At 38.5% G+C, this 17492-nt stretch overlaps 2 protein-coding genes and 1 pseudogene across 7 annotated transcripts in view; all 3 read right to left on the reverse strand.

Moving 5' to 3' along the window:
- Positions 1–1247: 1247 nt before the first annotated feature.
- LOC133084721 (disintegrin and metalloproteinase domain-containing protein 20-like) lies at positions 1248–2436 on the reverse strand (annotated as a pseudogene).
- Positions 2437–2446: 10 nt separating this feature from the next.
- LOC133084722 (disintegrin and metalloproteinase domain-containing protein 20-like) lies at positions 2447–9848 on the reverse strand. Its single transcript, XM_061181488.1, has 3 exons — positions 9814–9848; positions 2915–3370; positions 2447–2483 (listed from the first exon to the last, which is right to left on the reverse strand). The coding sequence occupies exons 1-3, from the start codon at positions 9825–9827 to the stop codon at positions 2447–2449; spliced, it is 507 nt and encodes a 168-aa protein (XP_061037471.1). The 5' UTR covers positions 9828–9848.
- A 1583-nt stretch (positions 9849–11431) lies between these two features.
- The window catches only part of SYNJ2BP (synaptojanin 2 binding protein), an 81631-nt gene continuing 75570 nt past the window's right edge, over positions 11432–17492 (reverse strand). For 4 of the 6 annotated variants that reach the window (XM_061180979.1, XM_061180980.1, XM_061180977.1 and 1 more), the window contains one exon: positions 11432–16721. In XM_061180979.1, the coding sequence (XP_061036962.1) occupies positions 16581–16721 (141 nt within the window). In that variant the 3' untranslated portion in view covers positions 11432–16580. The remainder of the gene's footprint in view (positions 16722–17492) is intronic. The other 2 variants (XR_009699440.1, XR_009699439.1) reach the window with 2 other exon arrangements.

The raw sequence follows: 17492 nt of genomic DNA on the forward strand, positions 1-17492 counted from the left end.
GTAATTCATCTTCGATTTTAGTAGATTTTGGTGCCAAGTGCAAATGCAGAAACGCATGTTTGACAAGGGTAGAGTAAACTGGGACTCAGATCTGTCCTGGATGAATAGGTAGATCACTTTACCAAATAAACTACATGGATAAGAAATACTCGTTAACAGAACTGTATAAAAGATGGACAAATTACTATGTTGCAGGGTGGCAATCCTATTGATTCCCTTCTGCATCCTTTCTCTACCCTTAGGTAGTTACCCTCATCTGTATTTACAGAAAGAGATTTGGTCCAGGGCCTAGGGCATTTAAATAGTATGAATGTAACATCTATCACTTATGAGACCCTCTTCTAGTCATTTAATGTAAATTTTAACCTCTGTACATGTTTTATGTAGCTATTTTCACCCTGTACTTTATAGACAGGATGGACTCAGGTCATTCCTAACATTTTAAATGTGACATACTCTGACATTAGTAACCAGAGGTTTGAAGAAGTGATATATCAGTGATCAATGGCTCCATGTGTGATGGTTTTAAAATAATGGTACAATGCCAAAGTTATTATACTTGGAATACCCCAGGTTTTGCACAACCCAAGATAATAGTGAGAATAATGAGAATGTTAGAGTTAGTGTGTATTATGTGCCTAACGTGTTCCAGGCCCTTCTTAGGTCCTTTCGTTTTTACTATCACAAAACTTTGGAAACATACTTTTCATCTCTCAATGTAACATGTAAGATATGACCTTGCATCTCTGAAAGCCTAAGACTTCGTGCCAGACTTCATACTTAGCAGGTTGTTGAACTACTGCTGACATTCACGTGTTTATGACAAAAGTTTTTTTTATCTTTCTTCTGTATCTGTCAAGATTTTTTTTCATGCTTATTTAACAGTAGCAAAAAATGAACCAAAAAAAAAAATGGTGTTACATAACCAATTGGGGAAATGCCCAATAAACTGTTAAAAAGTGCACACTGGTGCAAACATGATTTGCTACAGACACATCTATAAAACATTAGAATCCACACCTTAAATAAGTACATGTTCTTTTTAGTGAATCTAAGAGTTACCACTATCATCTATAGGAATGGTGTGAATATGAATAGTCGTTAAATGATAAATGCGTTTAAACACACAAACCCTTTTTAATTCATTTTATTTCAGGATGACAACCTTGGAATAGCTGTAGGATTATATAATTATCGGAGTGATTATTCATTATTTCTTCCAGTAAGTGCCAATGTGACTTTCTTCATTAGTGTTTCTTGTGTTCAAGGTTTTTCCGATTTTTAACATTTTTTTCCTCTTCTCTCTCTTCTAGAACATCTTTTACATGAAAAATGATACCAACAAACATTGTAGAAAAGAGAACGGTGAAACAAACACACAGTGCAGCTATACCCATGTCTACACTAGTTATTATTTTGCCTCGAAGACCTGATTCTCTGTCAGGTGGAGGGCCACTGTCTATACTACCACCTGCTCCTCTGGAGCTACAATTTGGTGGTTTCCCACCTTGCTGACAGTGACAATGTTTTCTGTTGTTGCACACCCCTCTGTAACTGCATTTCTTGACATTACAGTCAAAACCAAGGTCTTGAAAAAAAGTACAATTTTGGCCCTTACAGTAGCTTCCTGGGCCACATGTTGCACCATCCATTACAAGCCCCATTTCTGCTGCCCATGACACATGGTGGGCATCGAACCCAAAGTAGCTTTCTAGTTTAACATCATGTACTATTATATGACAAAATGTAGTGTGCTGACCTCCACCAGGAACTTCGTTGATACCACCACAGTGCAGCATTCCACAGAAAATATCATCTGCTTCACAAGGAACACTTTTACTTCCTCCTCAAGTCAACCTCACACCACAGTTCCCAAATCGGTCACCTATGATATTCAATGTTTTATAGCATGCTGGTGCAGCATCTTTTATTTTGTAGCCAAAGAGGGCTTGACACTGCATATCACGGTCACTACAGTCTCCTCTCACACAAACAGCTAATGGCGAACATGGGATTCCATCCTGGATATAAGTGTCTGTTGGACAAATATTCGATATCCCATTACAGTATTCTGGTAGGTCACAAATACCAAGAGTATCTCTGCAAAGAGTTCCAGGTTGAGCATATTTACACTTAACGCAGCAACCTCCTTCATTGCAATCACTGCCAATGGTGAGGACACAATGGTTCTGACAACACGGATCCCTAGCACAGTCTTTTAAGGTGCCAGTCACATTCTTCCCTCTGATTTATGATCTTGTCACCACAGCGAGGAGCTTCATAAGGAAAATTGTTGAACGGTACGTTTTGTTGACTCAAACAGGGATCCCACGTAGAAATCCGTCAGTGCAGTTTGTCATAAGTACAGTTGCTCATCACATCTAGAAGACCAGGCTCACGAGCCATGACACAGCGATGTCTTCAAAAACAATGACAACCAGCTGAATCATGTGGACAGCCGAGAATATGACATAGTACATGTGCTGAAATAGTAGCACCAAAAAATATGTGATAACTTGCTAGGAATACATACGATGATCTCCAGTTGGGATTGCATATTCCATTTTGGTGGGCAAAATACTGAGTGTCATGGACTTTATTTCCAGTAAAAAGGATTGAGGTATCATGAGAATATTGTCTAAACACATACATTTTCCAATAACCAAAGTGAGCTATAGCATCTGCAATACCACTAAACTTTGACTGAGTTATATCAAAAGCATCTCTACTATTCCATATGCACAATGTACATACATGAACTTTGAGAAGATTATGCATGTAAATTGTATGGACTATGTTGTTTAAAATCATTATATTCTCAACTATATGTGTATGATTAGTGTTCATAAGATATAAGGTATGAGAAACTGTGTAGTGAACTTTTAAGTATTTTCTATGCAGCCACCACAAATACACAGGAGCTGCTCTAGGCATCTCAGCAATCATTGCCTCCTCATATGCTTGATTTGTATCATTCCCTTCAATTGTACATTTCTCATGCTCAGCTGATATGTTGTGTGACACAAGCAAAGAAATCAGATGTTCAAATTTGGAAGAAGCCTCCAGTGGTTTGATTTTGTAAGTGAAGTCATCCACCTGCAGCATGACATGCAGACCCCCACAGCAGGTGTCCAGTGTACCCATGGACCCAGGAACCCCTTCCAGGTAGCTAAAGTAGTAACAGTCTCGGGGGATAAAAGGGTAGTCCTCCTGCATGGTGCCTTGGTCATTATCGGTGATAACAGGAAAATGTCTGGGCAGCAAGCTCTTCTTGACTCTCATGTGAAGCACGTGTCTTTGGCCACTGAAGCGAACCTTGTAGGAGAGCTGGCCTTGTGTTGTGGCTCCACGCACTCTGTGGGACACCTTCCTGGGGATCACAATTTCAGAGGAAGTGAAGCGCCAACCTGGGGGGTCATGGGAGCAGCAGGTCGGAAACAGGAGTAGCCAGAGCAGAGGCAGCCAGAGATCACCTGCCAGGTGGGCCTGGGCCCAGGCAGGCCCCATGAGTGAGGAAGCCTGTGACCAAAGAAATGCACTCCAGCGGGAGGCAGGCAAGACTATCCCTGCAACAGCAACTCCTAAACAGCAGTCTAGTCCTGAGGAGAGCAGAGAGAGGCTGGAGGCTGGGCATCCCCAGAGAGGTGGAGGAGGGAGGGGGAAGCTCTTATATAACAATGGTGTATTCACGAGGGGGAGGGGCTGTGCTAAGTGATCCTGGGGATCCTGGCACAGGGCTCTTAGAGAGGAGGAAACATGGGAGAAATTAGGAAAAGTGAAGTGTATGTCTTGGGCTGAGTGGTCCCACAGTCTCTTGGAGAAGTCACAGGGGAAGAATCAGTGGGTGTGGTGCAATTTTAAGACAGTGATTGCATTTTTTTCCTGAAACCAAAATGAGACAAGGCTTCAATTTGTAATTAAGAAATTACGAAATGGAGAGGAGAATGGAAGCTTCTTTTTGTAAGAATTTTGAGGAGAGACTCAGATCCTCTCATACTTTATAAAAATGGAATGTGTTGGGGGTGATTAACGGAACAAAAGAATAAATAGTGTCATGAGTAGAAAAGGTAGGGTGGATAATAATTGTTTCTAATAAAGTTAAACTTATACTTGCCCTACATCTCAGTGATTCTAGCCATAGGACATTCCCCACAGCGATTCGTATGTGGATATTCATAGCAGCATTATTCACAAGTTTATTCCACAGACTGGAAAAAAATAACCAGTACTGAATAGATGAATGGCAAACAAACTGGCATACTCATTCAGTACGATAATCCTCAGTAAATCTGAACAAGTTTCCGACATGTGTAAAAACATGGATGTATCTATCTCATAGATATTATGATGATAGAAAGAAATCAGACCAAAGAAACTTCATATAGGACTTCATTTGTATGAAGTTCTGGAATAGTCCAGAAAATAATATAGGGGAACAGAATTTAAATCACTGTTTTCCTGATGTGAGGTAATGGAGGGATGGAGGGAACTTTCTGGAGTGATGGGGAACTTCTGAATCTTGACTGGGGTGTGCTCAAGATGAACGTTTGAAATCCTAACCCTCAAGGTGGTGGTATTAGCAGGTGGGGTCTTTGGAAGGTGATTAGTGCTTTTATAGAAGAGGCCTCAGAGAGATCCTTCACCCTTTTTGCCTTGTGTGGTTACAGTGAGAAGGCATCATCTATGAGCCAGGAAGTGGTTCTCACCAGACACTAAATCTGCTGGTGCCTTGATCTTGGACTTACTAGCCTTCAGAACTGTGAGAAATTAAGTATTCTTGTTTATAAGCCACCGAGTCTAAGGTATTTTAATATAGCAGTCCAAACAGACTAAAACAGGATGGTGCTTACAAGTCAAAACTCATCAAGCCGCATCCTTAAATCTGTGCATTTTATTGTATGCCGAGTATACCTCAAAAGAATTGATGTATAAAAAAATACTGACTTTAGCTTCTTTTTAGCTCTTTCCAGAAGAGTGCATCATTATCATGATCATCACTGTTTCATACATCATTTTCTTTGTCTTTTCAAAAATCATTTCTACATAGAATTGCTTGTAAATGGAATCAACTCAAAATAAGGAAGTTACCATGAACAGCTTATCTCTCTTGACTAATCCTCTTGTCGATCATATTAACACACACATTAATATTTAGAAAAGAAGAATGTACTACTGTGTAAATGTGTTGTATGCAATACTGGAGGATTTTCCAGCGCACCCAGGAATCTTCAAAAAGATACAAGTATGCTTTAACTCAGCCTGAGGAGAATTCACCACGAGAAAAAACGTAATTTCTTTTCTTATTTTTAAACTGAAGTATGGTTGATTTACAATATTATATTGTTTTCAGGTGTACAACACAGTGATTCAATATATTTATAGATTACACTCATTTAAGGTTACTACACTTTAAATATATGACGCCAGATGCCACTCCCTTCTGGCCTCCAGAATTTCCACAGAAACTTCAGCTGTTGGCCTTCTGAATTAGTGTTTTCCTTTTCTTCTTATATATACCCAGGTGTGGAATTGCTGGGTCATATGGTAGTTTTACTTTTAGCTTTTGATAAATCTCCATACTATTTTCATAGTGGCTGCACCAATTTACATTCCTACCACCAGTGCATGAGGGTTCCCTTTTCTCCACATCTTCACTGACACTTGTTCCTTGTCTTTTTGATAACCATTCTGAAAGTTGTGAGGTCGTATCTCATTGTATCTTTGATTTGCATTTCTCTAATGATTAGTGACGTTGAGCATCTTTTCATGTGCCTGTTGGCCATCTATATGTCTTCTTTGGAAACTCTTCAGGTCCTCTGCCCATGTTTTAATCAGCTTATTGGGTTTTTTTTCTTTTTTTTCATGTTGAGTTGTATATTGTGGATATTAACCCCTCATCAGATATATCATTTGCAAATATCTGTTCCCATTCATTAGGCGGCCTTTTCATTTTGTCGATAGTTTCTGCCACTGTGCAAAACCTTTTTAGTTTGATTAGGTTCCATTTGTTTATTTTTTCTTTTGTTTCCTTTGCCAAAGGAGACATATCCAAAAATATATTGCTAAGAAGAATGTCAAAGAATGCACTCTCTCTGTTTCCTTTTAGATGTTTTATGATTTCAGGTCTTACATTTGAGTCTTTAATCCATTATGAGTTTATTTATACATAAAGGGTGAGAAAGTTGTCCTGTTTGATTCTTTTGTATGTTCCTGTCCAGTTTTCCCAACACCATTTACCAAAAAGGTTATCTGTTCCCCATTGTATTTTCTTGCCTCCTTTGTTGTAGGCTAATTTCTGTATAAACGTGGGTTTTTGACTACTGTAGTTTTGTAGTATAGTTTGAATTCAGGAAGTGTGATACTTCCAGCTTTGCTCTTCTCTCTCAAGATTGCTTTGGATATTTAGGGTCTTTTGTATTTCCATGGAAATTTCAGAATTATTTGTTCTAGTTCTGTGGAAAATGCTATTGGTATTTTCATAAGGATTGCACTGAATCTGTAGACTTCCTTGGGTAGTAAGTTCATTTCAACAATATTAATTTTTCCAATCCATAAGCATGGTATATCTTTCCATTTGTTTGTATTGTCTTCAATTTTTTTCATTAATTTCTTATAGTTTTCCGAGTACAGTCATTTTACCTCCTTAGATTTTATTCCTAGGTATTTCATTCTTTGGATGTGATTGTAAATGGGATTGTTTTCTTACTTTCTCTGATAGTTTGTTGTTAGTGTATTGAAACACAACAAATTTTTGTATATTAATTTTGTATTATGCAACTTTACTGTATTCATTGATGAGTTCTAGTAGTTTTCCAGTGGTGTCTTTAGGATTGTCTATGTATAGTATCATGCCATCTGCAAACAATGACAGCTTTACTTCTTCCTTTCAATTTGGATTCCTTTTGTTTCTATTTCTTGTCTCATTGCCGTGGCTAGGACTTCCAATACTATGTTGAATAAAAGTGGTGATAGTGGTCATCCTTGTCTTGTTCCTGATCTTCGAGCCTCTTTCACTTTAAGTCTGGGTGTGATTGGCTGATGGATGAGCTGAGCCCTGGTGCTCTTCTCAGTGCATGGGCCCTTTAAGAAATGTCTCCCAGATTACTACAGTCTTGTGGGTCCTGTTAGTCTTCAAAGATGTTGGGGGTCATCTCTCTGGTGCAGGTCCTAAAAGTTGAGGTTACTGATGTGGAAATAAAACCCTTTGCTCCTCAGGGAGAAGCTTCGGGTTTTGAGTTTTCTCTGGGTTGTGTGCCACTGTGCTGGGGGTGGGGTTTATGGCAAGATTGTATCCCAGCCTCCTGCCCAGTTTGAGGTGGTTTTCCTCTTGTTTGCCTGATGTGGTCATCACTTAGCCAGTCTTTAGGTTTTTTTAAGAGAAAATTGTTCTGTATGTAGCTGTAGACTCAGTGTGTGAGAAGAAGTGAGATCAGGATTTTCCTATGTTGTCATCTTGAACCAGAACCCTCTGTTGTTGTTTTGCTTCCTTCCTTGTTCTTGGCTATTTTCTAGATAGTTCTGATTACCTTTGGCTATCTCAATCATTTCTGTAGGTTTGGGAGTAAAGGCAGAAATTAGAGGGACAGAGATCCCACTGTAGTAGTAGTGGCAGTGTAACCAGTGTTTTTTACTTTCTGTATTTTGATGCTTTGACATCTGGGGCCTTCCTGACCCTGAATGGACTACTCCTCCCAGTGTTAGTCAATTTTTAGAGATAGTGAACAACTCTCCCATGAGCACAGTTTTCAAATACAAACCAGACAATCCAGAGCCCACCTTCCAACTACCTCCTTTCTGAGCTCTCACACTTAGGGCCATTATCCACATGCCCTAATCACCCCAAGGCCAGGTACCAGATAGCTAGGGACAGCCCCTATGCCACAGAGACCATTGACAGTATTCAAACTAGCCAATCCTAAGCCTGCTTACCTGGCCTTGTCTGTTCCTTCTCATGGAAATCACAATAAAGTCTCTTGCCCACAGTTCCTCCCTCTCCCTCTGCCCTGTGACCAGCATCAGTGCTTCCCTGTGTGGCCCCCATGGCATAGTGTGTCCTCTTTTCTTGGAAACTGTGAGTAACAAACTATCTTTTCAATGTCAGTTTTCTCCTGACCTTTTGGCCTTACTATACCTCAAGTTCTATTAATGCACAATATTTAAAACAGGTAGGAGAAAACTACCAATCCTTTCTTATTCCCTATCTTTTTTCTGCACCTGAAGAGACACTCTTTTGTGTGTGTGTGTGACTAGTACCAAATAATTTTTCCAGTAAGTTATTTTTCTACATAGATTACTTTCCTCCAAACTCAAAAGGCAAGGGCAATGTGGTGGAGTATAAGGAGCCAGAAAATGTTCTTGTTCTGGTTTCAAACCTTGACTGTTTAGGTTTTAACATTAATAATGATATTAACTAGAGACAGTTAACTTCACATCTCCAAAGTTCTATTTTTCCATCTTTAACATACGGTAATAATTTCAATCCAATGAGATCATTTAAGCATGGAATGAAATAACTTCCATAAAGTGCCTGGTGAGTTCTTAATATTGTTATAACTTTTAGGTGAATCCTTGAATTTTGGATGGTATCCTGGCTATGATGGGTGCTTCATGAAGTCTGACAATGGTCACTCTTCAACTCATTTCCAAAATTACAGCAGGGGAAATTTTCATTGAACTTTCCCTGGCTTCTCTTTCTTGTAGGATAAGAGATTTTTAAAAAGAGCCTTTCCTAGGAAATGTGTCAATGCTCAATTTGGGACTCCAAGGGATCAACATTTGGGAGCTTTCTTCTCTCGTTTTCACTCTTAAAAGTCTATCTCAACCTGCGATAGTCCTTGGCAGCAGTCCTCAAACTATAGTGTAGCAGGACCTCAGTTTTTGTAAATAAGGTTTTACTGGAAAACAGCCACACCTTTTTGCATATATATTGTCTATGGTTGCTTTCATACCAAAACTGCAAAGACCCAAGGCCTGCAAGCCTAAAATATTTACTCTTAAAAGTCTCGTTTTCACTCTTAAAAGTCGATCTCAACCTGCGATAGTCCTTGGCAGCAGTCCTCAAACTATAGTGTAGCAGGACCTCAGTTTTTGTAAATAAGGTTTTACTGGAAAACAGCCACACCTTTTTGCATATATATTGTCTATGGATGCTTTCATACCAAAACTGCAAAGACCCAAGGCCTGCAAGCCTAAAATATTTACTCTTAAAAGTCTCGTTTTCACCCTTAAAAGTCGATCTCAACCTGCGATAGTCCTTGGCAGCAGTCCTCAAACTATAGTGTAGCAGGACCTCAGTTTTTGTAAATAAGGTTTTACTGGAAAACAGCCACACCATTTTGCATATATATTGTCTATGGTTGCTTTCATACCAAAACTGCAAAGACCCAAGGCCTGCAAGCCTAAAATATTTACTATCTCGTCCTTTGAGAAAAAATCTGCTGACCCCTGGTCTTCGCTGTTTGAAGTTTGGTTTCTTCCTGTGTGGATTAAAAATGACCACAAATTCTTTGCCCTGCTTCTATCAGGAGGTGGGGTTTAGGTCCCATCCGATAATGACTCTAGGCTTGGCCATGGCCTGGTCTGGCCAATAAAACATCAGCAAGTGTGACAAGTACAAAGGCTTGACTAGTGCTTTCCACATTGGGACTTGCCTTCTTAGAACAATTCCCTGAGAACCCCCTCTTCCCCTGCTATGAAGAGCCCAATCTAGTCTATTGGAAAATGAGAGGCCATGTGGAGAAAAAGCAAGGCACCCTTGGTTATAGCTAGCACTAAGTACCAGACAGGAGAGAGAGGCCATCTTGGACTACTTACCTTTCTTCTGCCATCAGATGAATGCAGTTCCATGTGACTCTAGGTGGTAGCAGAAGAAACAGTCAATTCATAGAATCTTTTTAAAAATAATTTAAAAAAATTTAAGCCATTAAGTTTTGCAGTGGTTTATTATGTAATTGATAACTTACATACCTTCTTTGCCCATCAAGGGAGAAAATGGCCATTCTGTACACATTACAGTTAGACACTAGCACTTTGACTCCAGGTCTGGTCTTTGCTTAAGTCATATGACACAGCAATAATGACTTTTCATATCAGAGTCAGCTATATACAAGGTAACTTGGGCAAAAGTCAATATTCAGTTCTGACAAATCCTTTCACATCCTGTGGCACAAACCCTTTTCTGTCTTCTATGTATCTTGTAAGGTTTTGGGGGATGGAGGGAAGACAAGTCAGATAGCAAATGTTGGTAATTGCTTTCAAACTTTGTATAAAACGAATGGTACTACTACTGCTATTGTTGTAGAACATTTAACCTAATGCAGTCAATTCCCTATTATCCATAATGGAAGGCTATGCCAGCATGGTTGAACCAAATTCAGTATAATTAATACACTTTAATTTCCTGGAATGATGGAAAAGAAATAGACTCCTCACTGGCTTGAAGGGAATTCCCACGTCTGGCACTAATTAGCAATGTATCTTGAGCAAGTTATTAACTTCTTTAAGCCTTGAGTTACCCTATCTATAAAAATAGAATTATTGATACTGACTCGCATAGTTGTGAGAATTCACTGACATTTATAAGTTATGGAAAAGGATGGCCCAATGTAGTGTCTGGAACCATGGAGAGTAGAGACAGCATAGTGTCATGGTTATGTATGTAGATTCTGGAGCTAAACTGCCTGAGTTTAAATCCCAGCTCTGGCACTTAATAGCTGTGTAATTTAGGCAAATTAATCTATGTCTTGCTTATCTCATCTGTAAAATTGGGATAATAGCAGCAGTTATAGAGTTGTTGTGAGGCTTAAATAAACACATGTAAAGGGCTTAGCACAGTAGCTAAAATAAGATTAAGATTGAAATAAATTGATGAGAGCTTAATAATTGTTAGCCAATTATTATTAGTAGTACATGATAGAGCCCTTATCTCCTAATCTTCTATGTCAAAGTTAAGCCTCCAATTGATCATTTAGATTTCTTTTTCTCTTTCCATTGCTCTGTCAGAGTGTTACCCTAGGAAGTTGGTGGTTAAATAAGGAGATATTTATTCAACAACCCCCAAAATAAGGTGGAAAAGATTGTAAAGATTTACTGACAAATGCAACAAGTTTTTGTTGAATGCCAATACTAAGTTAGGCACAGTTAGATACACTATTATTTCATGTACTGTATCTGGTATCAAATAGCAAAGCTTAAGAGAGATTATCATCTGTTTTGATGGCATCATTAACATATTTAATTTATAATGGTATTCCTTAGAAAATATGGTTTTATGTCCATATGTCTTCCAAATTGCTATAGGGCATCTATTTGATCTGAGAAACTGACTGCTGTTTAGATCCAGGCATGCAATATGACGTTAGGATCAAAGTAGACAGGAAGCAAAATAAAATAAGGTTCATAAGGAAAATAATCTTATAAAGACTAACATGTCTTGGAGGTAAAATGCGCATGTATTTTACACAACAAAAACAATGTTCAACGTCAAAAACAGTAATAAGAAACTCATATTCAAATCAGCATTGCCGATACAGAATTAAAATGGGATTCAATTTTGTGATTCCATTTGCAAATCTGCAAACTAGTAAGAAGGATCACCCATTTTCCTGTGACTGGTCAAGCAATTTAATGATTACAGTAAATACAAAGTTCTTTTGTAAATGACTCTGTTAATGATTGACTTGCATTTGAAACCACATTTCAGCTCTCTCCCTTTCCCCTTTTCCCCTGCAAAAAGAAAGAGAATATGAACAGTAAGGAAAACATTTAGAAACAAGACCTAGTGGTTGCTATAAGTTGATTCTTTAGACACAACAATGCTTTCTTATCATATAGGTTATTACAGTATCATCAAGTGTATCAGGTAAGCAGATCAAGTGCTTTGGAGCCTCTCTATAAATATCAACATCAGGCAAGAGACTATGGCTGTTAAGAACTTGGTTCTGATCAGAAGAGAATTCCTTAAAATACTGTCTTCCTTTTGATAGCAATTGCCCTTTTGGATGTTAGTGCTTGTCTCAAAAAGATTTGCAGATAAAAAGAGAAACAGCAAAAGGGGCTTACCCCAGGATAGCAACCAACTGTAAACCTATTATAAATGAGAGGTAAAGAGCTTCACAACTCAATCTACTATTTCTAGGTGATATCAGAAAAATACTTTAACATCAAGATCACCAACAAATACTCCCCCACTTTCAGATGATGAGCTATTTCAGATTAGAGTGACCATATTTAATTTATATTTGTATTTTCAGCACCTAGCACATAGTAGGCACTCATTTGTTGAATGAAGAAAAGAACTCTCATCTGTCCAAAGATAAATTTCAACTAAAATAGATTAGAATAAAATCTTTATTGGCTTCACATGAAATTACATGAACTCTACTCTCCCACATAGTTGAGAACCTTATGTTGTTTCATTTTAAAAAATATTTTAAAAATTGCTCATCTACACAACAAAAACAATGTCCACTGTAAAAAAAAAAAAAACTTTTCTAGTTTTGAACTATTGGAATCAGTCTCAGAAGAGCTCATCTGATTGAATTTGATACAAGGTCTTTCTCAGATTACTCTGTGTAATCTCCCAATTCTGCATGATGCTTGCAATACCCTTCAGCTGTCAAATCAGTTCTTCTGATTTTTATTCAAGGCCCAAAGAAAGAAGATGGAAGTGGACTGAGATAAAAAGGATAGTTTTGTCTATGTTCATATAGTGGATACATTCAAGACATATATATGAGACAGAAAGGGCACCTCTGCCACAGACTGTCTTTGATCTGGGTTAAGTTAGTTCATGTCTCTGAACCTTGATTTTCTCATCTTTAAGACAGATTCATCCTAGAATCTTTCAGCTCCAATGTTCTATGATTTGGTTTTAATTTAATAGATGCACACACTGACATGCTCACTAATACATTTTGCTGGAGTTTGCAAATCAGAAGCCAAATACTGCTCCACTTCTTATTCCACATCTATACTTGAGGCAGAAGCTAATGGAGAGCTGGGCTCCAAAAAGGCCCAAGTGAAATTCTCATTTTTGGCTGGAGCAATGCCCGTATGTAATTCAATAATTTAAATAGTGTCTAGGTTTAAATGCCAGAGCGTTTTTTTTTTCTGACACTGCACACTGGAATTACATGATGAACTCTGTTTTACTGCTGCTGTAGTCCCACCCCTAGAGATTCTGCTTAATTGATCTAGGTGCAGCCTGGGCATCAGAATTTTTATCAGCTCTCTGGGTGATTCTAACCTGAGAAAAGGGTGACTATTGGCATACAGCAGTGATTCTCAAACTTTAATGTGCATCAGTCACCTGGAAGGAGTATTAAAACAGATTGCTGGGTGCCCTACTCAATTTCTGATTCAGTAGGTCTAGGGTAGAGCCCAAGAATTTGCTTTCCTAACAAGTTCCCAGGTAATGCTGATGTTTTTGTCCAGAGACCTCACTTTGAGAACCACTGCCAGTAAGGAAATATTGGTGGTGGCACCTGAAGTCCTAAGTTTAAATCCTGATTCTATTATTACCACCTATGCAATCTTAGTAGAACAATTTATTCTCTGTAGTGTCTTTTTAACAATATTTAGACTTCAGAGTTGTGAGGCATGAAGAAACAGTGTTACCAATCAGGGTTTAGTTTAGTACCTGGCACAGAATGTAGTAACAGGTATTAATTTCCTTTTTCTATTATACATGTCTAGATGGTGTGATTAAGTTAAATCAATAGCATTGGTTAAAACTTGGCAGGAAAAGAAAAGAGAGACGACTGAAGCAAACAATGTCTTATTAGAATTGTATGTATAATATAGGATGATAAATGTAGAGAAGTGTTTTGAGTAAATGTCTTAAAAAAGATTTTCATTCAATTTTTAAAACTTTGAACATAGTAATTTAGGTGGGAAGAATATTAGCTACAATCGATAAAGTGATAGAAATGTTAGATTCAATCTATAAATAGGATGAATTTTGTAATGACCTACAATGGGCTCCAATACTTCATCATAATAATTTAATTTTCTAGAGAATCAGAAATAAGAATATAATTGAAGTAGCATACTTGCCTAAACCTTTACTATATTGATCTTTAAATGCTATTTAATTCCAGAGAAAACCTGAATTATTAAAGTGCATTGGAATCCCTATTATCAACCAAAGCAAAACCTCTACCAATGATGGGATAGGATAGGTGTTTTTATTTACATATACCAACAAACAAAAAACAAAATAGCTTTCCTTCCTGCTTGCCATTTGCTTCCTTTTGTATGTCTCAAGGTCCTCTCAGGAGTTAATGTCCAAACCCCGAAAGGAATCCTGGGAGGAAAGCAGGCCCATTGCAGAAGCTGCTGCACATTCCTCCAGATACAGGGAGGGCACCCGAGGTTGTGCCTCCACAGAGGGGCTGGTTGAGGTCAGAACTGGAATACTGTTAGGGTTTTGTTTCTCCATGGAACCTATGAATGCAGTTGTCTAAGTGAGTCTCAGAGGTACTGAACAGTTCAGGTCTGAAGTCAGAAATCCTCTTAGGATTGTTTACAGCAAGTTTCTTCTTATGCCAATAGGTGACCCAGAGGCAAGGTCTTAACTGGGGTTTTTATTTTTAAAAGCCTTCCCTTTCCACTCTGGCCTGATGCCATTATGTGACAGCTTTTTCTGAATTCCTAAAAAAAAAAAAAAAGAAAAAAGAAAATGTGTCTGCACGTCTTTGTAGCTGCATCATACTCTGAAAAGTACCATTTCTTTTATTATTGTTCTCAACTATTACTTAACCTGATGATATACTTTTAACTTCTCATCTATTTATGAATTCTCTTGACTGTGAGCTCCTCAAGGGTCCTTAACTTGTCCCCTTCCTCCACGGAACTTTCTCAAGTGCCTCTATTCTCAGTAACCGTTCCCTTTGGTTTGCAATATAAATTTGACACTAACTTACATTGCCCTGCCTATAGAGGTAACTGTATATTATTTTATGTGTAAAGGTGTTCTCTTCTCAACTGGAACCCAAAAAAAACCCTTTAGGAATGGAGGCTATGTATTTTGCTTCTTTGTAAAAGTCATAACAAAGCTGATGTCCAATCAACATTTATAAAATTCTTACCAGATCATCCATGCTAAAAATTGGACACAACTGACTGCCTGAGGGAAAGTCTTCATACTCTTGCTGTCAAGATTATATAAAGCCTATAGCCTGGCCAGTATATTTAGAGGATGCAAATGATCTTCTTTAAGCCAGAAAATTAAGTCTTGGTTCAGCTCTCCTTAGTGCTTTAAAACCAACCTTCAATACCACATGAACAGGAGGGTTCCCACCTCATTTATATCCTTGGTATTCCCTAACATCCATTCATCCATAAGGTTTCCCCTTGAAACATCCACCAAACTTCCCTAGCCCCTAAAACAAACAAAACTCTTTTCTTCCCCTTCCCCGCAAAATGATTTATTCATTAAAAGCCATAACCAGCGTTCAGAACCTCTCAAAAAACAGTAGCAATCCAAACCCTTTCAACTTAACTGGATTGAAGCAGAGCTGATTTCATGCCCATCCTGCTGGGAGCAGCTCCTTTCTCAGATTTTGCCTGTTAGGAGAAACAGGAAAGACTGGTAGACAGCCTGAGTTTTTTCACTGGGTTGGTTTGGCCCCATCGCCATAGTTATAGCTCTGACCACAGTCATTCCAGCTGATCCTTTAACAGGTCTGTAAGGTACCAAAACAGTCACTAGGGTAGCCCAGAGATTAGTAAGGTTTATATTTACATCTCCCGAGTTTTTTAAACAGACTGACTTGCACGAAGCTGGATTATGGCATTTTACCTCAACTTCACCACAGCTATTATGAGAAGAAATATTGTTCTAAGATTTTTAATTAGTTGCATCCTCTCTTAAGGCTCACTCTCTCACTCCCGCTATGTATCGAATTCTTCAATTGAGATTATCCCTTAATTCTTACATCAGAAACCCAGAAACCAGAGTTGCTTTCTACCTCTTTAATTCTCCATAAGGCATCACTATTATACTATCATATATGAATACGTATGTGTGTGTGTGTGTGTGTGTGTGTGTATATATATATTTGCTTTTTTAAAAAAGTAGAAATTCTCTTCTCATTCACCTTTGTTTGATACAAAGTAGGTGCCCAAGTAGGTAGTTAGAAATTAAATAAAGGCCACAAAAACTTCCCAACGAAGATCATTAAAGAGAAAAATCCTTTCTTCCTCTTATTACAGCTGATCTTTGACACATGCCAGGTAAGAAAAAAGGAATCACGCATGGTGATGGGAAGACTGGACCTCTTCCTCTCTGGGTTGCAGCTGAACTTCTATTGGTGGTCCTAGTAAAATATATAACTCTTCATTTGTTCTAAGCAAGTCCTTCTTTCAGCTTTCCTTCAAACAATGCCTTTACTCTCCCACGAGAATATGAGGATTTAGAGATTTCGAGCAGCAAGGTTCTGGTTGGGTAGCAGTCCCTTTAAATTGTGTGTTGGCTATGTAGAGAGAGGGAAAGTTATAGGAGAATGGCAGGGGAGGAGGGTGAGAGAAAGAGAGAAATGTATCTTCTTCTTTGGGAGCACTAGAAGAAAGCAAGCTTTTCAAAGTCGTTGCCGGTATCTCATGAAGGCCCAGGCTGCTACCATGATGAGGGCAAACACTGGCACCACCACCACAGTTATGGGAATACCACTTGGCTCCCCTTCACCGTGATGTCCTATAGGCCCATTCTGCACCTGTAACTGGAAGGGGAAGAAAAATGTTAACTCTAGTGACCAATGTGTGTTTACCACAACTGAAATTGTCCAAGCTGACACATTACCTGGGTCTACAGTCTCTATACCACCCAAAGCTGTAAACCCCAAGCACTATCGAACAGGAGTCCTCTCTGTTTGTCCTGAGTTGATACAACAATCTCACCAATTCTTTGGAAACAAAATAAATCTGATGGGGGGGCATTTAACCTTGCTGTACTACTGACCTAAAGGGACCCCTGAGATAACCTCTTTCTATTTCTGTACTGTCTCCACCAAGCTATTTGTGTATCATACCAGGAAAATGAAGATATGAGGTGAAGCCTGTTGATCCTATATTGAGCCTGGAAATTACTGGGCAGGGGCAGGGGGTGTCCATCTTTCTAGAAAGATTATCAGTCATCGGAGTGCAATAAGAGCAGATCTGAGCAATGTTAACACAGGTGCAATGCCATTATTTAGAAATACTTTCCAATTCCCAAAAGGTACCCACTCCTTCCGAAGGTGGGGTCCTGTCCTTCATCCCCTATTCTGTAATACTAGGCAAAGATAAAGGTGAAACCTATATGGAACGGAGGTAAAAGACTCAAAGGTAAATAAGTAAAAATAAATCATATCCTAACAGTTATAATTTTTCATTGCCTAAGCATTCCCTTTTGAGGCTGGTGGTCTTTCTTCATTTCAATCAATTTTGTAAAAGGTAGCCTTTCTTAACATTACCTTTTTTTTAAACCGTTTTTTAAAATTGAAGTATAGTTA

The sequence above is a fragment of the Eubalaena glacialis genome, chromosome 2 (assembly GCF_028564815.1).
Source record: "Eubalaena glacialis isolate mEubGla1 chromosome 2, mEubGla1.1.hap2.+ XY, whole genome shotgun sequence".
NCBI lineage: Eukaryota > Metazoa > Chordata > Mammalia > Artiodactyla > Balaenidae > Eubalaena > Eubalaena glacialis.